This window comes from Crassostrea angulata, chromosome 2 (genome assembly GCF_025612915.1).
Source record: "Crassostrea angulata isolate pt1a10 chromosome 2, ASM2561291v2, whole genome shotgun sequence".
NCBI lineage: Eukaryota > Metazoa > Mollusca > Bivalvia > Ostreida > Ostreidae > Magallana > Magallana angulata.
In genome coordinates, this window is record NC_069112.1 from 37,753,303 (window position 1) to 37,780,636 (window position 27,334).

The 27,334-nt window shown below is 32.2% G+C and overlaps 1 protein-coding gene across 1 annotated transcript; it reads left to right on the forward strand.

Moving 5' to 3' along the window:
* Positions 1–593: 593 nt before the first annotated feature.
* LOC128174290 (uncharacterized) lies at positions 594–27,075 on the forward strand. Its single transcript, XM_052839875.1, has 4 exons — positions 594–950; positions 20,521–20,810; positions 26,078–26,948; positions 27,056–27,075. Exons 1-4 carry the CDS (start codon positions 635–637, stop codon positions 27,073–27,075), a joined length of 1,497 nt encoding a protein of 498 aa, XP_052695835.1. The 5' UTR covers positions 594–634.
* The last annotated feature ends 259 nt before the right edge of the window (positions 27,076–27,334 follow it).

The following is a 27,334-nucleotide window of genomic DNA, read 5'->3' on the forward strand; positions in this document are numbered from 1 at the left end:
GTGCTGCTATCTCTTGTTGCTGTGCGAGTAGCTTTACATTAATTAAGAGTTCATATTTTTAGTGACAAAAAAAATCGAATAAGTCTAAGTACGAAAAACAAAAATATATTTACTTTTACAGTTCTTTCTTTTTTTTTGACATTTCATTACTTATAAGTTCTTATTTTAACAGTGTATTATAATCTTGCTCGCAAAGTATATTGCCTCACACGACTTCTACATATTACCCACTGGTGAGACCCGTACAATCCATAGCATCATTTAAATTGACTTGCATTAAACTATAACTCATTGTTCAGTAAGAATGTTAGGGGGTGTTCTGAGGTAATTTAGTTAATAACGAAGTAGTGACACGTATAAAACTTTTTTTGTAAATGCATTAGGCTTTTTCTTGCATAATACCAACACTCGACATCAAAACAGGGATGGTGTTAAACAACTGTTGTATACTTGGAAAACAAATTATGTATGAATATTCTTAACATAAATTTATATAAAAAAAACGTAAAAATATACTTCATTTAGTGAAAAGACTATGTTAACTAAACAGTGATTGTAAGTCTGATGGTTTAAAAATTTGACAGGCACACCAGTTCCATACTCTGATGATGGAAGTGGAACATTAAATGCACAAATGGAAGGCCCGGAAGATGGAGAAACCTATGTAAAGACATCTGTCCAAGAGACCAATATTTTACAGAGTAACTCTGACTTAGTCGGTGATATTGGATTTTTACACAAGAGCGATCAACACAATGTCACACATACAGAGTCAAACAGACAGACTGTTATCGAAACACAAACCATCAATATGCTAAATACAACTAGCGACAATGGCACAATTGGAGTTCCAGATGCTGAAGGAGATAATGGAACTGATCATATCAACAAAATAGATGACCATGCTTCCCCAGCAATAGCAGTTGTTGTTAGTTCACCGATGAATAGAGGTAATCATTTTTCAATCGTAAGTTTTGCAGTATATAGTGCAAAGTTCAGAGGAATTATTATTGTATACAAAATTTTTAGTGCTAGAATAATTACTAGCAACTTTGTCCTATGATAGATAATGCACTTAGCAAAAACAGAGAGCTATGTTCAACTGCGATAACAAATGGCAGCTTGTCCTTAACAATTTTACTGAAAAACACAAGAGTTCTATCCTGAAAAAAAGAGAGAAAGATAACTCTAACAATGGACAAAACACTCCCCGGTGACAACGTCATCACTACATATTCACTTGACTTATAAACATGCTTATGCATATAAACATATGTAAAACACTAGATGATACCTCGCGCAAGCGCGGGATTTAACACTTCACACATTATAAAAGTATAATGCTTAATATGTTGAGGCAAATATATTTTCTTTTCATTATTGTATACACTTTGTCCAATTATTTTCTTACCCTTAAAAATCGCCAACTGAAGAAACGAATTGACCTATTTTATTTATTTATCATTATCTAAATAGGCGTACAGTAAATTTATTCACTCTATACATAATCATTCAATATCATTTCATTGCAAGTATATACTTTAATCGAGACTATCCTTGACTTGGATCCGCCAAAGCGTGTCCACCACCTTGCTTTCATTTTTGCTATTTCGGGCTTGTTTATCGAAAATTTATGTATGTTTTTGATTAATTTAAGAAAAATAACTTATCAGTTAAAATTCAAGTATACCTTACGGACATCATCTCTCTTGTGTTGAAAAACAAAAGGTGTAAGCAAATACTCTGATGCAGGCATTTTTTAGTTTATTTGCAAAATGCCTTAATGTATAAGTATAGAAATTCGTTCAGCAGTTGGACGAATGTATAAGGTTGCGATTTTGGTAAATGGCGCGCAGGATAAATAATTTTGATTGCAAGTTCAACTTACTGAAATATATATAATTTTCATTTTAATTGGTACCTGCTTTGTTTTGGGATTTACATAAATGATGTTCTTCTTGGTGACAATTTACCCGCACACTTATCCTGGGGTAATATAACAGATGAAATTATGAAAAGAAAAAAAAACCCGAACTTTAAGAACAGGAACACTATGTTTTTGAAGAGAGAGGAGGAGCAGAAATAAGAAGCCATCCTTACATTAAGCACATTGACATCATATAAAGAAATTGCAATTATGAGTTTGCATGCAGATATCAGGTTTAAATGATGTCACAGATTTTTTTTTCTTCAGAAAGTCTTTTTATCTTCTTGAATTAATAAAACAAATAAACCAAATTCAATTGTTTTTAAATTCTTAATTATGTTTGAGAAGTAGAAGGGGAAGGACATGCATTTTTTTTAAGTTAATATATTTAATTGCTATATGCTGCATGTATTAAGGACGTAAATGGGTGGGAGAGAGAGTCTCTCACATAGGAGAATTCAAACTTATTTAAATTCTATATATTGATATGAACCAAAAATGGCTTTTGATCACCCTGTTGCAGGATATACACACCCTCTTTTCTTTTTCGTTAATGAGAAATCAGCATTTAGAATTTATTTTGTGAGTGAATAGATATGCTAACCCTCCCCGTATCCTTAATCTCAATCATTCTGCATGTGTTGAATAAAAATAAAAGTAAATTGCAATGTGTTAAAATTAAAAGTGTAACGTGTAATACAAAGGTGGATACTGTTGATTGCTTATGGGGGATGGGAAAAGGCCTCATACATGGGCAGATCTACGTTTACTGGCGTGCGACCAGTTCTCGCCGAGTACCATTTCTCGCCAGTACATTGTGACGTCATTTTTCGTACATTATTTGATGTGTTGATAAAATAACGTCACAATGTTCTGTCGAGAAATGGTACTCGGCGAGAACTGGTTGCACGCAAGTATAGTCCCTGTGGAAATTTCTGATTTAATTCAAAATTCACATAGTAAAACATCATACCTGGCCCCTGGCAAACAGAATAAAGTTACCCCTTTGAACCCCCTTCCCCAGAATAATATTAAATTTACAGACCCAAGCAGTACTATAGAGTATGCAGTCATTGTGCATATGTGGCACATGAATTCATCTGGCATTAAATCATAGTGAAAAAATACTCCATATCTTATTTTTTAATATAATATTATTAGAACAACTTGTTTTTATAGTTATATTAATATCAGGGGACTTAATTAACTGACACCCAACCCTACAATAATTGTTTTCAATTTGCTCATATATTTTTTTCTCAAATTCCTAAAAAAAAATAATAAAAACTCCCTAACTCCGCGAATGCAGTTAACCAAGGAAACTGATACACATAGGTTTTTTGTTTACATCTCCATGATGCGACAGAGGAAATGCGGGCGATTCATCGTAACCTTCTTGTCTCTTTAAGGTAACACCGTACCTATAAAATCATGGGTTCAAAGTTAAAAACTTAACTTTTTTTTAACTTATTGGACTTGAATTTCATCAAAAAATAAATAAAATATATATGTATCCATACTACTTAAGATGTAAGGTAATAAAAACCAAAGGCTGAAATTATCATCTGAAAATCACTCTTTTTTTGTTTAAAAATTAAATATAAGTGGATGGATACTTGTTTGTCTATTTAAATTTTATTGCTTACTATGCCAGAAAACTAAAATTAATTCAAAAAAAGAAAAAATTGTTTACATTAGAAAAATTATAGCATTTTAAATATATCACTTAGAGAAAAGTAGAAAAGAGTTATTTCCCTTTGTCATTATTGAATTATGTCGAATATAAGGATGAAAAACGCTTATTAAATATCTCCAAGTAAACAATGATTTGAGTTTTTGATGTGCACCTATGATGACATAGAAATTACAAATCTACTTGCGAGAATTTTAATGAATTCATGGTTTATGTAAAATGTATGACGTCACACGAGGGTGGATTTACTTTAAGAATAAATCAAACATAAACACTATGTTTAAATAACCATTTACATTATGTACTGTTGAAGCATATCTAAAAAGTCGGATAAGGTGATAAAATGACATCGCGCCTATATCAGAAGAGTTATTGCTCAAAGAGTTACCTCCCCTTTTGGGATCACTTGTGCGTTTGAAATGTGTATTGATTTGAGAGACCTTCCAGATTGAGAAATTAAATGCAAAAGTTTAAGTGCAAGACGGCTATAGATATTATTAAACTTGGTAGATTTTCTTTCCCTTTACGAGTTCTTTGTGAAAATTGATGCTCATTTGTTGAGAGATGAAGTTTTACTTAATCAAAATATACAAAAAATCACTATTTTACTAGAGTAAAGAAATTTACAGAACTTGTACACTTTACAACTGAATGAGCATTGATTTCTATAATGTATTGGTAATTTTGAAGATGTTATCATATTACTTGCTCTACACTGTCTTTGCATTGACTTTTTTTGTCTAGAAGACGCCCACGTGACCTGAAAGGTCACGTGACCTTCAAATTTAGGCATGGTCAAGTTTTGGTGACCCATATCCTTACAAAAACATCGAAAATAAATTAATTTTATTTTATTTAAGAATTTTTTCCCATAATATACACGTATGTCTGTTACACCACTGACAAAATTTTCACAATTCATTAAATTTTAGTCTAATAAATAACCAAATGGTAGATTCCAATGTTTGCATATTTAGGGTCTTCCGTTTCCAACGGAGGACCCTCTTGTTATTCTATTGTTTCTTTTTCTTATTATTATTTTTCTTTTTCTTTATTTTTCTGACTTTTTTAAAGCTTAATATCTCAAAAAGTTTTCAACAGATTTACATAAAACTTTCAGGGATTATGTTGCATTATCGTGCCTCAAAGATGTTAAATTTTAAATTACAACGTCACTTCCGTTTTTACGTTACGTCAATTTTAGAATTTTAAAAAAAGTGATTTTGTCCAGGTCATGCTGAATACGAAACTGAAATCCGTTTGAAAATCGGACGATGCATTACAGAGATATCGGGGTATAAAAATTGATTTTTCCGGAAATTTTGATTCCGCGTCCTTGGTTTAAAAAATAGCATAATGTTTATCGTAAAGTTAACTCGTACCAAAAATAATTGTTAAGTTGTACTTAAAGCATTCGGATTTTTTTTGTTAAGTCGTTCTTGAAATCGGAAAAGTTTTTGTTAAGTCGTACTTAAAATCATTCGTATTTTGTTAAGTCGTACCAGGAATAATTCGATTTTTTTCATTTTTTATTTTAGTTACTCTTGTTGTTAGTTAAAGAGCTCTGCTTCTTACAGGAACTTCCAGCTTTACTTCCGACATAAACGGAAGACCCACTCGTTGCTTTGCAACGAGCTTTGCTCTAGTTTATTTATATTTTATAATTTTTTCAGCAATAATTTTCCCATGTTTTACATTTTTTCAAAAGTCGTATATTTTGATAATGCCCGCCTCTCTCTCTCTCTCTCTCTCTCTCTCTCTCTCTCTCTCTCTCTCTCTCTCATAGCTGATTTTATACAAAACCATTCAAACATGAAAATGCTTTTTCTAATTGAATTGTCTCATAGAGTTTTCAGATTTGTCATTATCTCAATGATGAATTATAGAACTTATACATGTATCTTATTTTCTAACATTTTTCTTCAAACTTTTTTTTTCTTCAAATAAGTGTGACAATTTTCTAAATATTCTGCAAATAACAAAAAATAATTATGGGAGGTCATACAATTTAATTTACATGCATAGGACATGTCAACAGTAACTTGAACATTTTTTGAAAGGTCTACATATATTTTGCATGGATGGATAAAAAGACCAACACTTTAAATATTATTTAAAAGTTACACATACACATTTTACACAAACAATACCATACATGAACATGCATGTAGATTCCTCATTTAGAGAAAATCAGATGGAGACATGCATGCAGTTATTTATTTATTATAATTGGGTTTTTTTTTTTTAATTATCAATAGTACATAATCATAAGTATGAACACAGGTGACAAAATGTAATACGAACATACTGAGATATAAAAGAACTAGTAAAAGAAATTAATGTGCAAAAACATCTTATATCAACTGGATGAATGTGTTAAAAATATAAATGAACTGTCATGAGGGAGTTTTGATAACAGTACAAAGGTGTTATTGAACAGCTGTTCATCAATTTCCAGAAAATGAAATCATCTGTTGATAATAATCTTTTAGCCTGTACTGTACTGATTTTCAGAATATCAAATCAGCTATTTTCACACAGTTTTTTTATTGTTAGCTTACCTGAGCGAAAGGCTCTAGTGAGCTTTTCTGATCACAATCTGTCCGTTGTATCTCGTCGTTGTCGTCGTTGTACAATTTTCACATTTCATCTTTTTTCTCAAGAACCACTGGGCAGATTTCAACCAAATTTGGCAAATTGCACCACTAGGTGAAAGGGATTCAAGTTTGTTCAAATGAAGGGCCAGGCCTTCTTTAAAGAGGAGATAATTGAGAATAATTGAAAATGTGTTGGTATTTTTCAAAACTCTTCTTCTCAAAAACTTTCAGGCCAGAAAAGCTTAAACTTGGGTGGAGGCATCCTCAGGTAGTATAGATTCACGTTTGTTCAAATCGTGGTCCCCGGGGTAGGGAGGGGCCACAATTGGGGGATCAAGTTTTACATAGGAATATATAGAGAAAATCTTTAGAAATCTTCTCAAAAACTATCAGGCCAGAAAAGCTCAAATTAAAATAGAAGCATCCTCAGATAGTATAGATTCAAGTTTGTTTAAATAATAGTCCAGGGGTAGGCTGAGGCCACAATGGGGATGAATTTTTACATAGGAATATATAGAGAAAATCTTTAGAAATCTTCTCAAAACTATTAGGCCAGGAAAGCCCAAATTTGAGTGGAAGCATCCCCAGATGGTATAGATTCAAGTTTGTTTAAATAATAGTCCAGGGGTCGACTGAGGCCACAATGGGGGATGAATTTTTACATAGGAATATATAGAGAACATCTTTAAAAATCTTCTTTTTTAAAGACTTTTTGGCCAGAAAAGCTTAAACTTGTGTAGAGGCATCATCGGGCAGTGTAAATTCAAGTTTGCAAAATCACAGTCCCTAGTGGTTGGGCGGTGCCGCGGTTTGAATTTTTACATAGGAATATATAGAGAAAATCTTTAAAAATATTCTGGGAAAGTTTTCGGTCCAAAACTCAGTACTTGGTGTGAAAGCACAGGTTATGCAGATTTAAGTTTGATGAAACTATGAAACCCTAGAGAAAAGTGGGGCCACAAAATGGGGGGGGGGGGAATGTAGGAAAAGAGAAAAATCTTTTTACAGGTACAACAACAAAAGCGGCTTGGTATTTACCCAACAAAAAAGAGGTGGATAAAAATTAACAGATTTTCAATTTTTTTTTAGCAAGATCTACTGTACTTAATTGTCAAGATATTTTGATACTGTAATGCTAATTTGATCAGAATTAAGGCAACTGTTGCTCATTTGAGCGATGTGGCCCCTCGGCCTCTTGTTTATTTACAAACTGAAAAAAACAAACAAATCATCATCAAAAGATCGCTATCATCGGGAATACCAGTTACACGTGTTGACATCGTCTGACGAGCGCTTTTAAGACGCAGATTCACACCCATACGACAGATGCGTTATGGAAATTCTTCGTATATTCTGATTGTTGTAATGTTATAAAAACACAGCTGAGTGATTCGTAGTTATATTTTTCTTATGAAGCATTAAATCAGCCGTATTTTTGCTTAAACTGCTGTTTTCGGTATATTTTTTATATAGGGAAAAAACAGGCGGAGTGTATATTATAACGGCATATCTCATTAGCCCTTCATTAGCATATCAAAACGATGTGTAGCGTTATCTGTCCTGCGTTTGGTATGATATGAGATTTGAACAAAAACGCCTCCATACACAGAAACGTTCCACACATTTTGAAGTAAAATGATATAAAGCTCAACTGATCTGCGATGTGAGCATTTATGTTTCCAAATAAAACATTTTAAACCGAGTTAAAATCATGCTGCATGCTATGCTATGATATGCTATGGTATGATAGGGGGAATGGGATTATATGACATTGTATGCTATGGTATGAGATTCTAATGACAAGCTCTGAGATTTCAATGCTATTCTATAACCAGAGAGAGAGAGAGAGAGAGAGAGAGAGAGAGAGAGAGAGAGAGAGAGAGAGAGAGAGAGAATGAGAGAAAGAGAGAATCAGTTCATTTTTATATAGAATACTAAAGTTGTCACAAAGAAAGTCAACTTGAGTATAACCTTATTTTTCACGTTTAAAAAAAAATATGTATACATATAGTTTCAGTAACGCTGAAACTTAATGTATATATAAGCATTTACTCATGTTTAAATAAAATTAAACCTGCTGAAGATAATATATGACTTTTCAAATCAAATAAATTTTAGTATTGGTTTCAGCGATGCGTAAACCATTTGGAATCTCAACCTAATGTTTCCACATATTGAAACATAGCGGAAATATGCTGAAACTAAATGATATTTCCATAAATATTTACACTACTTTTCATACATTTCAATTTTGGTTTTTGCATTTCGGAAACCATAAGGGAACTTTAGAAACTTAGACTAAAGTTCCATCTGACTAAAACCTAACGATTTAATGGTTTCCGCATTGTAGAAACTGTACATGAAACTTCAACTTCAAGTTTCAGCAAGATTTCCATATAGTTTAAGTTTTGCTGAAACTGGATTTTTCATCCAGTGTTTGGTCAAAAAGAAGGCCACATGCTATTTTTTATAGATTTTTAAAAAATCCTTATTTTCATAGGATGAGATAAACATTATTGGCCTTTCTATGTATAGCTGGAGTTAAACCATTTCCATGTGAATTTTAAATATATTAATAATCTTCACATGTCATGCCATAGAAAGTATGGTCAATATATTATTAAAAACCTGACTCTAGATTAAACATCATCGGGTGCTCGGTTTCCCAGCTCTTGGGCCAGAGTGGTTTCATGAGGTGCACATGCACATATGTGTTTTAGATTTGCAGAATATAATTAACATGCGTAAACCTTTCTTTTGTGGTGATCACTTTACGGAAGCTTAGAGTGTGCTCTATTTCGATTAATATTATGATCGTGATAAATAAAGGTAAGCATGATACATGTAGTAACACCATATTATGATGCACAGTTATGCGTAAGTATTACTTCCATTTCTAAATATGTGATCTCCCTTTGCGAACATATTGTATCATCAACTGTAAATACAGACCCTGAAACGTTCTACACCAGTTGCACGGTTCGGTTTTCACATATGACGGTGGTGTTAGCTTGTTGTGATTTTCCTTTCGTTTTCATTTATGCTTTGCGTTAACCTAGGAACTGTCGCTTGTATTTCTTGATTTTTACGTATCAAATCAAACAGAGACTTCGGTAAATCAAACAGTTTACTGTTTACCTGCGCAAATAAAGCAACATCTGATGTATTAAGAAAGAACTAAAATGCAATTCATTCAGGCTATCGGTAATTCGGTATCATCTTTTGCGTAGTGGTAGAATAATGCAATATGTTTTGTTGAGATGCTCGGCATTTTCTCGGGTTTATTCAGTTTAAATAGTGTTTAATATCGCTGACGGAAATATGTAGGTACATTGTATATATACATGTATATGATTCATTTTGAAAAATAAATGGTGTTCTTTATTTGTTATAGTGCATCTTTCTTGTGTTTAATTGTTTACAATTTCTATTTACTTACCATATTTGAGTGTTAAGCTTCAAATTATAGCAAGATACAGAGATTTGCTCACAATTCTTTGTTTTGTACACAGATCTGAGGCCATTCATTTTTTTTTCCATTTTAAATGCCGAATAGGAAATAGCAAGTTAAAAATCTTAAGCTTAATGTAATAAACTCATGTGAACAAAATATGACTCAAACCTAGCAAAATGTTGAGCTCTTCTTGCTTATATTTCTACGATTGACGCTGAAATTTTGGTTGATCATTAGAAATCCTAAATGATTAAGAGTTTGTTAAATTACAATGAATAATGTAAAATGTGATTAAATAAAAACGACATTGGTAAAGCAGTTTCCATAGTTGTGACACATTTCTGTTGCGGGGATAAACGAATTATCGCTATTCCCAAGAAAACATTACAGCGGAAAATTATCCTTGTTTGTAGCCATTTGTTATTTTTGAATAAAAATGAAAATAATGGGTGGGCCATAGTAAATTAGAGTGATGTGCCTGTCAATACGGTAACATTGATTTTTATAGCTCTTTAACATGTCACGTGACAACATTTTTCGTTCCAGTGTATTCATCAATCAAGTGTGAGTAAAGTTATAAAAAACACGAGTTATTACGAGGTAAACAACAGTCGTTTAATCATAATGGAGAAATTGTTTAATATTTTTAATTTGAGAAATTGAGCGAATTGAGGTACAATTTTCTTCTTCACATATACACATGTAGGATTTTTTTTTTTTATAAAATACAATTACTATTGTATTTATAAAAAAAAATACAATAACTAGTAAGTAATTGAGGAAGAAAATGTACCTATATGCTCTCATATATTTTGATCGCTTTAGTAAGTGGGGGAGGGGGCAGAACGAAAATACAGGGAATTAGAAGTTATATAACAGTGTACCCCTACCAAATATTTTATTCTATATCTTGCGTAGGATTTTCTTATTCTGTGTAAAAACAGTTTTTCATGAAGGTACAATGTCAAAGATTACGTGTATGCAAACATGTGTGTAAAATTCGAATACTTTACAATATTTATTTTTTTGTTATTCTACCGAGGGCCATACGGCACAATAATTGTTGCTCAGATGAGCGATGTGGTCCCATAGGCCTCTTGTTTGATACTTTTGTGAAACGTGTACTTATTGAAAACCGGGAAGCTGAGGGTAGTTTTAATCTTGATTAGTCTGTTATCATTCGTACATTAATTTTAGATTATTTAGTTATTACGAAATATTAGAAGAACAGTTTAACTACAGTGCTGCTATCCTGAAAGTTGGCAAGGATAGGATAGGATAGGATGCAAGATGCACGATACATGATAGAAATATAAAAGTTCAGTTTTATCCTATCCTATCCTGCATCCAGTAGCCAATCAGATTCGAGTATAAATATCAGAGTTATTTTGCGAAACGAAAATTGGCGTAACAATGTATTTTTAATGTCAATTTAATACGTTTTACAAGTTAAACCATTTAAGAATAATTATTATATCAAGAACACGGTGCATAACATTGATGCGCGCTAAAATGTCGGCGCTATATCTTTGTCAATTCGTTCGCAAGTACGGAGTTACGGCGAGAATTCGATGCCACATTTGACAACGTCAGAAATAGATTTCTGCATTTACTTCATTTAAAGTCTACAAAATAATAAAATCCTGAATTTATAAACGACCAATTCGGCATTTTAAAAGATAAAGAAAATATAAGAAACATACATTGCTTCACGTTTCATATAATTTATTCGATGCCCAATAACAAGGACGCATATTTCTGTCCGATATTCACCTTAACATATCGAATTAATAAATGTTACATGTAGCCAGCTATAAATGCTTAAGGATTTATACTTTAAAAATAGAGAGGTTGAGATTTCAAACGTGTATGGGTACGTGAAAGTTAACTAAGGGAATCACCTAAATTATTCAGGTATTACGTCATCAGTTTTTGTGACGACATGGTTTCTACACGTTCTCTTAACTTGTAGAGTGACGTCTATTAGTACAAACGTGTAGCTTTTTACAACCAATAAAATCTTACTGCTGAGTCAATGTATTCTTGTGATACATTATATAGATTTTTAAACTTCATTTGCATGAAAATTGATAAGAAAATTACCATTTATTTGGAATTAACTGAATAAATTCAAGTCACAAAAACTGCGTCGATTTACGTACACATGTATATCCTACAAATTAGGAAATCTCAAACTGATAAATTACAAAAACGTGTACGTGTACGTGTAGTTTTAACACACGTACGCGTACCCGTTTTAAATATCAACCTCTCTATTGATAATAACTCCGAGTGGTTAACTATAAACGATACAATCTTTCTAAAGGAATTATTTATTTCCAGATCGTGTTTACATATATCGCCAAACGAATCGCTCGAATAATGATGTAGTAGTTGGGGCTATATGGACTGTGGATATCGGCCTTGGTAGCTCTGTGGTAGAGCTCCTGACTAGAGTTGCAGGGGTCCCGGGTTCGATTCCCGGTCAAGCCATATGTTTTCATGGTATTTATATACTCATTCCTCCTTTCCTACAGATGGTACCGTGGCCTTCCTTGTTCAGGCAAATATGTAATTAAAAAGTCCTGACAAGGTGAACTTGTGTTGGGTTTTCGGGGTCGAAGACTATTTTAGGAGGGAGGAATGTAGTAGTTTGGGCTATATGGACCGTGGATATCGGCCTGGGTAGGTCAGTGGTAGAGCTCCTGACTAGAGTTGCAGGGGTCCCTGGTTCAATTCCCGGTCCAGCCATATGTTTTCATGGTATTTATATACTCATTCCTCCTTTCCTACTACAATGATAAATACGCTCAGTTATATGTGAGAAGAGCTCAGTTATATGTGATAAAAAAAATAATTTGATAAACATATGTGACTAAACAGTTCCTCAATAAGTGCAACCAAGTCATTTATCTGTTTTTGGGAGTTGATTTTTAATCAACTCTCCTATGCAGTCACTCGGACAAACCGAAAGTGAAACAGTGTTTGGACCTCAGCACAAATCATTGCTCCTGACAAGACTTAGTTCTTGAAAATAATGGATCATTTCGATGTAATAAAGCATTGTTTTTTAAGGAAAATTATTTACAAATACCTTAAAAATAGTCAGCTTTTAAATGGTACGAACAATTTAAATATTTTTGTAGTCGTATGTATTCCTACGCCAGAGTTCAATATTTACGGTGTCAGCCGAGCGTTTGGTTGAACGAAAATAGAGTTCAATATTGCTTGGATCCATACAATTTGCGATAAATATTTTTACCAGTGATACATAGTTTGATTGAATTATTTTATCTATAAATATTATTTAACATGATTCATGTGGAGGTTTCTCGACATTCTGGTTGAAAAAGTTCAAAAATTCATATTATAAAAATATGCGTAATTCAAATTAGAAACTAAGTATACATGTACTTGTCATGCAAAATAACATATCATTGATTTTAAACTAAAAAAACATCGACAAAATCAACTCCCGTCAGTTCTTCAGTACTTTGATTTATGCATAAATTTAATAATATCAAAAATCGAATCGCTTACCTGTTTGTTTACGGCATTTATGTCCATCCCGCGTACGATTTAATTTTACCGTAGTACAAATAAGTAAGTTATCCCGCTAGAAGAATATTCGGTTTTAAGATTTAATTATTTATTTTGAGTATTACAATAATTGATAAAATCATTTAATTCTTAAATGTCGTTAAATTTAACTTGCATTCCTATATTCTGATGGTATGGGATAGGATAGAACTTATTTGCAGGATAGGATGCAGGATATAGGATAGGATAGGATAGTTTTGTCAACGTTCACGATAGCAGCACTGTATAATCCGATATATATTTTTGTTAATTAAGCAAGCTGCCGTTATTTCAAAGACGCATCTTACGTTTTAATTTCTATACATGTACTTGTATTGAAGTCATTCAATATTTCTAATTTATTAAAATTGCTGTCGAAAATTGACATGACTTTACCCCGATATATTTTTAGTTTTCTTTATCTTTGTCATAATTTTCGGCTTTCTATTTCTTTTTTAGTTCACCTGAGCTGAAAGCTCAAGTGAGCTATTCTGATCACATTTTGTCCGTCAGGCCGTCTGTAAACTTTTTTACATATTGAACTTCTTTTCTAAAACTGCTTGGCCAATTTCAACCAAATTTGGCACAAAGCATCCTTATGAGAAGCCAAATATATATTGCAGAAATGAAAAACCGATCTTTATTCAAAGCGGACAAAACCTCGAAACTGTAGAAAAAAAGAGGGGGATGCATTTTTAAAAATCTTCTTCTCAAGAACTGCAGAGTCAAATTCAACGCAGTTTACCAAAAATAATCCTTATGGGAAGGGAAATATAAATTGCAAACATTAAGAGCTAATTCTGTTTCAAATGTGAGTAATCTACGAATATAATAATAAGACAGAGAGAACGGGGGTCAATCAGTTTAAGTTCGGGCTTGATAATATCATATATCGTAAACCAGTTTAGAGGACCAGTCTATTTCAGAAGCAGCCATCTTGAACAGAGATGATTTGCTTGTTGTGCAACAGTTTACGTGCGAAGGGAATATTCAAACATCCAAAATATTCGTGCCATTTATGTAAAGTGAATAGATATTAAATATTTCAATGCGTTGACATTTTCATTTATGACGGTGGTTTTAGTTTATTTTGATTTTCGTTTAGCATGTTTAGTTTCTTTTCTTTGTTTAACATAAAAGGAATTATCGTCTTTATTTTAGAATATAAAATGTTTACGTGTAACTTTAGACCGGTAAATCAGACAGCTGATAGCTTATATGTTTCTGCGCAAAATCTGATGCACTAACAACACATTATAAAATACTATTCATTCTGTAGGTACATGTAGTTCGGTTCGATCTCTACGTAATGATTGATTAATGCAACATGTTTTCTTAAGTTGCTGACCAAGTTCAATTTAAATGGAGATTATTCTCGCTGCTAGAAATATATATAGATATAGATATAGATATATATATATATATATATATATATATATATATATATATATATATATATATATATATTCTGAGGGCATGCTTTAGTTTGTTTATAATTTCAATGCAGCTATGCTAAATGGGAAAACCAAGTTTAAAAATCGTAAGTTGAATGTAATAAGAGTCAAGCTTCAAGTTCTAAGCAAGATACAGAGCTTTGCGCACAATGCTACTGTATGTATGTACACAAGGCTGAGGTTTTGCTTTAGTTCGTTTATATTTAAATGCAGCTATGCTGAATAGGAAAAACCAATTTTAAAAATCTTAAGTTGAATGTAATAAACTCATGTGAACAAAAACATTACTCAAACCAAGCTATGTATCTTGCTTATAATTCTACGATTGACGCTGCAATTTTAGTTGATCAATAGAAATCTCTTGCTTAAAGGATGATATTCTGTAACTACTTTCTGGTGCCCCTTCTTAAACGATGAATGGCATAAAATCTACACAAATTGTTGATAGTTTTTCGAACACAAGTAAATATAAACGACGTCTTTTAAGCAGTTTCCATAGTCCTGACACATTTTTATTATGAAGATAAAAGCAGTATTGCAACGGTAAATCATCTTTGTTTGTAGACATTTGTTGATTTTTAATAAACTAAGATGAAAATAATGAGTGGGCCTTGGTACACTAGAGCGATATGCCTTCCAATGTATTGATTTGAATTATAGCTCTTTAACATATGTGTCAACATTTTTTCAGTTAAGATTATTCAACAGTCAAGTGAGTAAAGATACGAAACGTCATACGAAATGAATTCATGTCTGGTAAACGACAAGCGATTATAATAAAGAAGGCGAATGAAATTTTTCAATGTTTTTAATTTAATTGAGCGCATTCATACTAGTGCATTGAGGTGCACTTTTCGTCCATCACATATAGGATTTTTTAAAATAAAATACAATAACTAGTAAGTAGTGGAGGGAGAAAATCTACATTAATGCTCTCATGTATTTTTATCTTTTTATAAAGTGATTGGAATGGGAGGGGGGGGGGGTTAAAATAAAGGGAACTAGAAGTTAACCGTGAAAAGCAACTGACAAATTAGTTATTTATATTGCATATGGTCTTATTGTCGGTAAAAATGGTATTTCATAAAGATTAAGCATATGCAAAAATAAGTGTTAAATTCGGATATTTATTTTTGGTGAATCTACCAAGGGGCCATATGGCACAATATCATATGAACGCCCATAAAAAAGCAAGTGTTGTTCAGGTGAGCGATGTTGCCTATTGGGCCTCTTTTTACAATTCTTATTATTTTTCTTTATTGCGTACAAGTACTATTCCATGATCGAACTCCCCTGGTGAATAGACCATGTAAAAATACGCCTAATTAATGATAAGATAAACAATGAATTTCAGTTTAGAAATACACAGATTTTTATTTATTTAAACATTGATTCTTTGATTTTCTGCACGTGTTCGTATACACAGATCACACCTACATGTAATCCGTCATCTATTTATTTTTTTACTGTACCCGAAATAACATCGCGTGTAAAGGCAAACTATTCGTTTTTGTCATTCCGTCAAACATTACATGTACAGATACATATAACATTTCTTACGATAAGTACACAACTGGATACACACATTTCGTCAATAGCTTTTAGCGGCGATATATGTGATTTTGTTGGACTAGTTTTCGCTCTTCACAACATTTGCATGGGATGTAGCTGACGTTTTACAAATGCTGGCTAACCTGTACATATTTCATTTACTTTTTTACTTAAATACTTGTTAATAGGACACGAAAAAATACCCAGTAATCAACAAATCAATGTTAGAAGTGATAAATATGTTAATAATTATTTAGTTTGAAAAATACGACAGCAAGGGAAAGATACTCTGATCGCCAGTACATGAGTTATAATCATGAAGTAGAAAGATATTATTTCTGATAAATTTCAAATAAAAACACTCTTTTGAATAAGGATTTAAGAAAACATAGAATTAAAACGTTTTCATTCGATTATTGTCCTCTAGCTATGTAGGAGAAGCCAAGTAGCAAACGGCGCTTGGCGTGATCTGTACTGTTATACTTTAACTGATTGACCGGCGAAGCAGGTTATGTCCTGAAATAAAATGCCGCTCAAATAATCGACTATAGAAACCTAATGCAAAAATATAAAGTTCAGTGATATGACTTTAATCTAAGTTTTATAATTAAGCCACAAGTCTCCCCCCTCTCTAGCTCTCCTTCTAACATAAGAATATTTTCGCAATTGAATACGAATTATTACGGATAACATGCAGTAATGCGGCCAGCGGCTAAATGCTAAATGTACATTTGGCGTCTAAAAACAATATATTTATTTCTAGTTACGGGATAAGTCTTTGTTTAATAATTGTCCTCTTACTGATTTGAAGTAAACGCTAAAAAGTCATGTTTATTATAAACAGTGTACTTTCTCCTTCTTTGTGTAATTGTACAGATAAAAATTTGTTGTCTGTCTGGTTTCGTTTCGTTTTGTGAACAGTACGGTTCGTTTCATGCACAGAACGGTACGGTACGGTTCGTTTTAGAGGTGTAATAGCACGTTTAAGGGTCTGCATTTCAATAAGTAAACATTGCTATCTTCCCTATTTGTACAGTTTTTTTCATTTCAGTTGCAAAAGCAATTTTTTTTCATTTGTCAGACTTACACTATTGAATTTGGAAATGATTATATATTTTAAAACTTGATATCCCCATCCTTACACTATATTTACTCTTGCTCCATGTGTCATTTCGCATAAAATGGTACACAGGTTATGTCCCTGACTTTTCAGAGCTGGAAATAATAAAGCATATGTAGTGTTTGACCTACATGTGGGCAAGTCCTACACCTTTAAACATGACTCTACACCTATGCATTATCAACAACACTGGTACGTTGGTCCAGCCATTTTCAAGTCTTCATGTGCTTTGTATTTTTATGGCTTACGGCCATCTAGTTGCCGGATAATCTTTACGGCAAAGAGTTCAGTTATCTGAACATGCGCGACAAAAAATAGTTCTATTTGAATGTTGCAAAGTTAACTGTTAGTTGTTCATAATAAATATCTTTAAGCGAGATTATATTTTCCATATGTTATTATCACTTATGTTATTGTAACCAATAAAAAAAAATGAATTGACTTTATTTAAAAAAACTCGAAATCTATCGCGAATGAATATTAACTGCAGTGTTTTTCCTAGGCCGTTTTTTGCATAGAGGTATAGGCCCCCGCCATGCATCACATAGTGCCGCCATGCTTTCCGCTATGCGTACTTACATGTATTATAAGCAAAACATTTTTTCCCAATTATTTCAGATCCTAACAATGTACTTCAGTCGTTGGATAAAAGAAAGAAAGAAATTGTCTCATATTGGAGTTTGAGTCTGACATCATCATTATTATTTTATGCAGTGTATGATTTTCCTTAAAGCAATGGTGGTTTCAACCAACTGATAACAGAGGCCTCTAGATTTCATTCCTGTCTGTTTCGGTCACTAAGGTTCGACCAATCAACAAATGGGGCGTGTTGATATTGGTCCTGTTAGTTTCTATAGATCTATGAATTACATGTAGCTAGTTACTTTCTATAGAGCTATAAATAAACTAAAGTTTCCGTAAGAAAAAGAGGGAATCATACTCGATCCATGTAAATATAGTCTTATCAAACCCGTAAGCCATTATGGCCCTTCAGGCCTTTGATTTAAATTATTCTTACACATTTTTAGTCCGGAAATCCGTTTTTTTAAGCATTCAAATATATAGCCCTGCTATATGTATTTACCTTTAGAAGTGGAAGATCAAATTAAGTTGAGATTTACTTGAGCAAAAAGGAATCATTCTTTGAGTGTTATGAGGTCATGAGTTTGGTCGGGCATGGTCAAATCTAATAAGGCCCGAAGATCTTAAAGGGGCATGGTCACGATTTTGGTGAAATTCTATTTTTCTGTTCTATCATTTACAATGCTTTAAGAATACGTTTCTAATGATAAAATGATTTGAGTGTCAGTCGTACGGTTATGAGCAATATACAGGGCTCAAAATTCTTTGTCATGTAATTAAGGCTCGTGTTCTGTTTTTGTTAACATAAGTTCATTTTACAATTTAAAACCTTTTTCTAGCCAATTTTTCAATCTTCATATTCATTATAAGCATGAATAAACAGGTCATAACATATAACACATTCAATTTAGGTCTAAAACTGGAATTTTCCCTTCAACATTCAAAATGTTAAGAAAGGCTTTGTTTACATAGCAAGAAATTGTAAGCTCTGTAACCTCCTTAAACAAATGAAGCATCGTATACATTAAAATTGGAAAAAAAAATCTTCTGACCAAAATCGTGACTATGCTCCTTTAATGATATGTTTGACTGCGCCCAGACGGAAATTAAACCTCCTCATAATATTCAAAGAATGATTCCTTATTACTCATATCTATATCATTTTCAGTCTTTAAAATTCAAAACATTTTAATACCACTGTTTTTTTTTCATGTACCACATGCTTTTTATTACAACTTAGGGCAGCTAATATCGTTTTTTTTTTAATTTTGCTAAGACAAGCCCTTCTTGTGTCGTTCATCTTTTTTAAAATGTTTTCGGTATGAGCTTCAGAATGGATTAGTAATGTGGTAATGATACCAAAAAGACAGTTGAAATGGTAAGATTTATCTTTTAAATTAAGAAGCAATTTCGTAATCTTGAATGTGTATATAGAAAAATAAAACAATAACTATTCTCTAAAATTTCTCTAAAACAGAGGTTTAGCCTGGATAAAATTTTCACAAACAGACAAACAGTCTGATAAATTTATCGAGAAATTCTTACAACATTCTCGTTTAATACAATTTCAGAACACAGAATTATGCATATAAGTGTATAACTTGTAAAACTTTTTTCAATAAATTACCTAAATTAAGTTCTGTGTAATTTCTATTACACACATGTTCAACTTTCAGCATTGTCTATAAAAATAATAAATCGGCAACACGAAACTTAACCTGTACAGATGAATGCAGATATACATGTATGCAACATGAAAGTGTAGAAACATTGATTTTAATCCTTACTGGATTTCAATAAATATTTTTTTTATAAAATCTGAACCAAAAACGTGAGGGAGAAACCCTACTATGGGGGAAAGCTACTATATAGTAGATCCCCCCCCCCCCCCCCCCCCGGGGGGAAAGGCTACTATAAAGTAGGTTTTCTGGGGGGGGGAAGCTACTATGGGGGAAAAACTGCTATACAACACCGGATGGGGGGGGGTGGTTGGTTCGGGAGAAGGGGGAGGATGGAGGATAAACATTAAAGTTTGTTTGTTAATTGTTATGAAACTTGAATCTATGTTATTGATCCCAAGATAGAAAAAAGGCTATTGATCATAGCCTAATAGATCATTTGTCAATTATGCAAGGTGTAATACGATTTCTTTTTATGAAAAACCATTTTTACAAGTTTTTCAATCTTTTTAGAATTGTAAATATGTTTTTTTTTTATTTCAGGCCAAAAAAAGATTTTTTTTTAAAATTTGTATTGCATATATCTAGAGAACAGCGCTTTTTCATATCACAAGAACGGTTTTTTTTTATTGTCTCACTGTAGTACATTGTATATCATATTTTATAACATAATTATACTAAAATCAAATAATAGTTTAATCTCATAAATATACGTTCAACACAAGGTCTAACCAGTTCGGTCCATGGGCAAAACATATCGAATCTAGAAATATTTAATTTGTTATGATAATAATAGGGTTTAATTGTTTTTTGGTTTCTTTGTTTGTTTGGTTTTTTTTATCAATTATGAACGTTAACCATAATGTTTGATTGTTTTTTTTTAGATACAGCTGAACAGGTCGGCCCATGGACAGAAGAAATCGAAGTTGAAGACCTTCATAATCTCTTTGGTTGCTTTCACATCAAATTACCAGAAGATCCCGAAAAAATATCATTTACAAGGGAAATTCTTGGAGAGTCAAGATTTGCTAATTTTATTGAGGAGATTAGAAATCTTGCAAGAAGTGTTGTACTTTATAAATACCTGAGCGATGAAGCAAAAACACCTGGAACAATTTATGTTTCTGAAGTCAGTGCAAAATATAAAGATACCCAAATAGTTATTGAGGAAAAGGTAATAGATGAAACTTAAAGTAAACAAGTAATGCAATTTTCAATAAAGCGTAAATTCATTTAAATGTTAAACGACCAAAAGAATAAGTAATAAAAATAACATAAAAGCTAGACCATTTAATACCCCTGGCCGAAATCGGAATTATAAATATTGCCAAAATAGGGTTCATATATGGCCAAACATCAATATATTTCTCAAATTGTTAGCACCTGCACGTTGTTTTAAAGTTCATGGGTTCAAACCCCGTCCGGGCTTAAGATGTAGCTTCAATTTAATGAAGTTCTCTCTGCTTTATGTATTCAAATTCACTCTGTTTGGGTAAGTATAGTGTTTCATATATATATATATATATATATATATATATATATATATATATATATATATATATATATATATATATATATATATAGGTAAATCCAGAAACAAAGTCACAGTGGTTGGATAAATTATAGAAAACTTAAATGAATAAAAACACAAAGTCCGAGTAAAACATAAGCGCTTTCATTTTCATCTTCAGATGTTTTACAACTAACCAAGGTAACGACGTTATTGTGACGCCATAATAACGTTAGCAAAGTATCTGGTGTTGACGTCACAATTTTGACGTATTTTTAAAGCATAATCTCCATAATTATATCCATATTTCATTTATCAATAAAATAAAAATAATGTAATTTAACACAAACATTAAAATGGTACATGGATGTTTTAATAAACTGTTCAATTTTGGTTTATATGTTCTTATAAAATGTTTTTCTTTTTCTTGTCTTTCAGAAGTATTACACTCGCACGTTTTATAAAAGTGGTTTGGCATGACATGTAATTGTTTATAGTAAACTCTTTTCCACTAAATTTAAATTGTTGTCCTGTTTTGATATACGGGGAGGTACCACACCGTGGATCTTGGCATTTGGTTACTTTGTAATCTGTTTTTATTTCTGTGAAATTGGACTTGGTGAGAATTCTTCTTAGATTCTTTGGTTGTCTGTTACTGTTAATGAACTTCTGGTTTTCAAATATTTTAGAAAAGGTTTCATCCGTCTTCAAGACTTCGTTAACTGTATGAGTAACGTTTGGATTTCTCGGGTTATACGTTGTTACTAATGGGAATACGCGTTGGGTTTTGTTCCGTTGAAAGGGATTAAGTAAATCTTTTCTATCTAATTTTTTTTACATTTCTCAATGGCGTCATCGATAATTTTTTTTCTTGATAATTCCGTTTCATCAGGAACTGCTTCAGATGATGTAATCTCTGTATTTTTACAGTCTCACTGTTGACTATGGTACATATCTTTCTTGCTAAATTATAAGGTATAGCTCTTTTTGTATGCCGTGGGTGACACGAGTTAAAATGTAAATGTTGATATGTATCAGTCGGTTTGTAAAATATATCGGTCATGATGACTTCGTCCTGTTTAGTTAGTAAAATATCCAAGTATGAAATACGATCAAGGCTTTCTTCCGCTGTAAATATAATGTCTGGATTAAGTTCATTTAATATTTCTTTAAAAGTTTTCAGACTATAAAGCAATCGTCGAGGTATCTGTTCCATAAAGTATTGTTCGTAAGAACAATTTCCACAGCTTCTAAAATAAAATCTCTTCGGAAACGGTTGTTTATTTTCTCTGGATTCTTATTTACCAAATACTTAATTGCTTCAAGTCCCAGAGAATTTGATATGTTACTATACAAATTGATAACATCCAGTGTAACGAATTTGCTGTTTTCCTCGATTTTTTCTGGTAAATGACGGAGGAAATCCAGGTCATCTTGTACGTAGCTTTTGACTTCACTACAGAATGATTTTAAAAGAATGTATAATAAACTGCTAAGTCTTCGAGTTGGTGCTGAAGGTCTGCCTATTATTGGTCGGAAAGAGATATCACTTGGATTTGGACAATGGATGTACTCCGAACGCTGGGTTTTAATTGCCTCCTTGATTTGTTCTGATTTGTGTATTTTTTGAAGACCACAAAAGTTGCTCTCTCTAAATTCAAAATTCGTTAAGTAATCTTCCTCCTTATCTGTTAAATTGGATGTTGTTTTGTGTCGTTTTAACAGATTTTTTATTTTTTGCATAGTTTTCTTGTCGTCATTGTCTTCTATTTCTTTGTAATAGACAGTGTTGGACAGCATATTAATTATATGATCTTTATAAAAATTAGAATCCATTATGCCAACCGCACTACCTTTGTCCGCCTCGTTAATCACAATTGATTCATCGTTTGACAGTGAATTTAAGGCTGACCTTTCCTCGTTATCTAGGTTGCATTTAGTGTTTCCATTTTTGGTGTTATTATTAAGAGGTAAATTATTAAGAGTATCACGAATAATATCTAAAATTTCATTTTTACCCTTTTTAGGATTAAAGTAAGACTTGTTGCGTACAAGGTGTTCTTCCAATTCAGTTTCACCGTCATCCTCCTCATAAAAATACTCGGCAACTCTCAATTTTCTAGTGTACTCTTTTATATCTGTTCTTAGTTCATGTTCATTGCTATGTGGCGTTGAGGTAAATGTCAAACCTTTATATAAAAGTCGTTCTTCTGAATCACTTAGATGTATGTTAGAAAAGTTAATAACTTTAGGTTCAATATTGTTGGTAAATGGTTGAGATGTATCATCTTGATCTACACATACCTTATTCGCGATGTTTGTCTGCGATGAAACTGGTGTCTGTTTTGACGACCGTTGTTTATATTGTTTGCTCCTTGGTTGGGTTTGCCTCCTCCTAAAAAATAGTTTCTGGCGTTTCTTCCTACGTAGGCCACGTGGTTGTTTTTGTATACATTGTTTGCACGAAAATTGTTGTGGTGCACGTAGTTTCTTTTATAAGACGATCTTCTATATGTTGTAGAGTTACTATTTTCCCTGTTAGGTGTTGATCTATTTTGGTTTTGGCTGTTTCCTTTGATAATAGTCTGGTTTCTTGTGTTATTCTTTCCTTATGACTTGAAATTGGTCGGTGATTGTTTGTAGCTATGGCGGTATTACTCTTAACTACAGCTGCATAGTCCCTGGGTTGATCCTCGTTTGCCATGCTTATAAGATTTTTCTGTGGTTTGGTTTTGGTGGTTTGTTGTGTTTTCACTTCTTTTTTTTTATTTTTTGTGAGCTCTTTTCCATAATTTCTCTCGTAATCCAATAACCAAGCTTCCTTATATCGTTATTTGTTGAAGAATTTCTGCTCTTCTCTTTTGCAATCGGACCCCCACATTACAGAATGAATTCGAATACATAAGGCAGAGAGAACTTCATTAAATTGAAGCTATATCTTAGCCCGGACGGGGTTTGAAATATGATATATGAAATATGGATTATGATTATGGAGATAACGCTTAAAAAATACGCTAAAATTGTGACGTCAACACCAGAGACTTTGCTAACGTTATGATGACGTCACAATAACGTCGTTACCATGTTAATATTATAAAACATCTGAAGATGAAAATGAAAGCGCTTATCTTCTACTCGTGTTTTGTGTTTTTATTCATTTAAATTATATATATATATATATATATATATATATATATATATATATATATATATATATATATATATATATATATATATAATACAAGGAAAACCTCAGTGGTCGGTGAAATATATATAAAACTTAAATAAATGAAAACACAAAAATCGAGTAAAACATAAGCCCCTTCATTTTTTTCAGATGTTTTACAATATTAACATGGTAACGTTTGTTATGCGGTCATAATAGTTTAACGGCGTCTTCAAGTCTCTGAGTGACGTCATATTTTCCCGTATTTTTAGATATCATAATACTAACAGATTATATAACACGGTTAAAACATGAATATCATCAAGCCTTTCAACAGTATTAGAATTGTACATTTTATAGATCGGAAAAACAGTAAATGATTTTTTTCCGCACAGATCAAGGTGTTCACTAACTTTACCGCAAACTATAAGTTAGTGAACACCTTGAACTGTGCGGAAAAAAATCATTTCAAAAAATTACATTTCATGTAAATCGGTAGAGTAGTTTTAGAGAAATCGCGTACATAAAATTGGTTGGAAAAAAATTGAAAATAATAATAACTAGACACGATCTCGTTGCGAGGAACGAGGAGGACTTCCGTCGGAGTAGTATAGGTTTGATCTTTATTTGGCTTTTTAGCAGCAAAACATGATTTCAAATAGAAGCACATGGTCTACATTTTAAGGGCCAAATCGTACTTTGTTTCAGTTGTAAGAGCTTTGGTTGAAAACTTTAAGGCCCTTCTTGGTCATTTATTTGAAGGGCCAGCCCCTTTTTCTTGACATCAAATGAAAGGTCTTTAAATTCTTAACACGTTTTGTTCAACAAGTGTTTAGAAATTCATTACTGTTCTTGAGATATTTGGGAATGAATGTTTTAGGGGCCGATCCCTTATCTCCATATAGGGGCCGTTAAACGAAATTTTAAAGATTGAATATTATTTAGGACATCATTTTGGGCATCTTCTCTTCTATACTGCATTTCAAAATGTTTTACCTTTCTAAGATATAGGTGATCGAAATTTTGGCTCCTAAAAACCCCTGATTGCGTAATAATTGAAAAAAAAAATTACATTGCCTGGATACATAACTGTAAGATAAAAATATTTGCTTCTCAAACTTTTCACAAAATAACCCTCAGTAAAGGACTACAGTTAAAAGGCTGGCGAGCGCTTTAGCCCCCTAATTTGAGGGGCCAGCCCCTTTTACTTGATATCAAATGTAAGGTCTTGTAAATATAAACCTTTTTTGCATTACATGTATTAACAAAATATTTTCAGAAAAGAGATAAACAAAGAAAACCATGAAAAATTACGACGTTTTTTAATTGGAATTTTCGGGACCAGGCGAGCTTTAACGCCTTTTGAGCATAACAAATATGAATGCCAAATAGCACATCTACAATCTCTTGTCTACAATCCCTGAAAGTTTGAACTCAATATCTTTTACCGTTTAGGAGGAGATCCCTGGACAAGCCGACCCTCTGAAAACTGCTAAAACATCATTTTCTCAAGAACGGAAGTGACGACATCAAAATAAAAAAAAAATTGTATTTAGTTCAGATGAATATCTATCGGATCTGAAAGTTAATAATAATAATACATGTACCTGGTTATTCGGTCGAAACGAAAAACGATTAACCGATATATATATATATATATATATATATATATATATATATATATATATATATATATATATATATATATATATATATATATATTTATATATTTATATATATTCTTCCAATTAATTTTATGTTTAAGGATGCTCGACAGACGCTGGAGTTTTTCCAAGTGAATAATCAAAACCTTGTAAAAGTTATGATGATTAAAGGAGACTTGCTTAGCGTTTTGGAGACGAAGAAAAAGGTTTACCAAAAATATAAAGAGCTTTATGACATTCAAAGTTTTTATTTACATCATGAATCTGAGCAGTATACCGAAGTTGCAAAATTAAGTGCTCACCAAAAAGTTGTATCTTATAAGCAATTCGTTGAGTCAGTGAGAGATAGCATACCATTAGAAAATATTGAAGAAATTGTCAAAGTTGTTGTCAATCGGGCTTTATCCAAAGAAAGCATTACTGAACTGTGCTTTGACACTGTCATACAAGAAAGTGGAAACACAAAAAGCGATCCATACTATTGTCAATTAAATTCAACACTCAAAAGGCTTAAAAAAGAACTGGCTAATGAGACTGTGCATTCAGTTAGAAAACATTTAGTCTCAGAAATTTGTGCCAAAATTCAAAGGCATATAAAAACAGAGATTCAAAGCAAACAGAATATTGATCCAGCTTTGATTCAACCATTTTCAAATTTGTCATCACTGATACGCCTAGGACGGTTAGCGGCTGTGATCGCTTCAATTTTCAATCGTCGTTTAGGAATCATTGTTGCCTTAATTACTATTGTTGGTTCATTACTCGTTCCTGTGGATGTTAATTCACGATCGTGGAGGAGAGATGTTGCAAACGAAATTTACAAACAGATAGATGAAAACAAAAAGAACCTTTTAAGAGAACTAACATCAGATATCAGAAAGTCATGCATAATTACTGTTAATCATTTGAACATTATTGTTGGGCTTCTGGAAGACTTTAGAAGCCGCATTCACTTTAGTGACGAATTTCCACGTAAGTTTTTTTCTTAATTACAGGAATCTAAATCGGAAATGCCTGGTTTATAATGCATCATTAAACAGTAATTCATTTGTAATTAAAAACCTTTTTTTTTCTTTTAGGATTGTGGGAAGAAAGTTAAAGACTGTTCATGTATTTAAGTTGCTTTTGAAAAGACATCGTTTTTCACTTAAAAAAAAAAGAAAATATAAATCTAAAATTGAAAAAACAATGCTAATATCGGGAGATATAAATCAGTTTTCCTAGGCAAATTAAATTTAAATAAAATAGATATAATTTAACAACACTTTTTCGGTTGGATAGTTTAGTATCCTAAACTGCCTTACATGTATGAAAATAATTTGTGAATTTAGTGGTCATGTTTATTTTTTAATCATAAT

Coding starts and splice junctions, on each gene's coding strand:
- LOC128174290 (XM_052839875.1), top strand. CDS start 635: ATGGAAGGCCCGGAAGATGGAGAAACCTATGTAAAGACATCTGTCCAA. Junction 951..20,520: donor TAGTTCACCGATGAATAGAG/GTAATCATTTTT, acceptor GTTTTTTTTTAG/ATACAGCTGAACAGGTCGGC. Junction 20,811..26,077: donor AAATAGTTATTGAGGAAAAG/GTAATAGATGAA, acceptor TTTATGTTTAAG/GATGCTCGACAGACGCTGGA.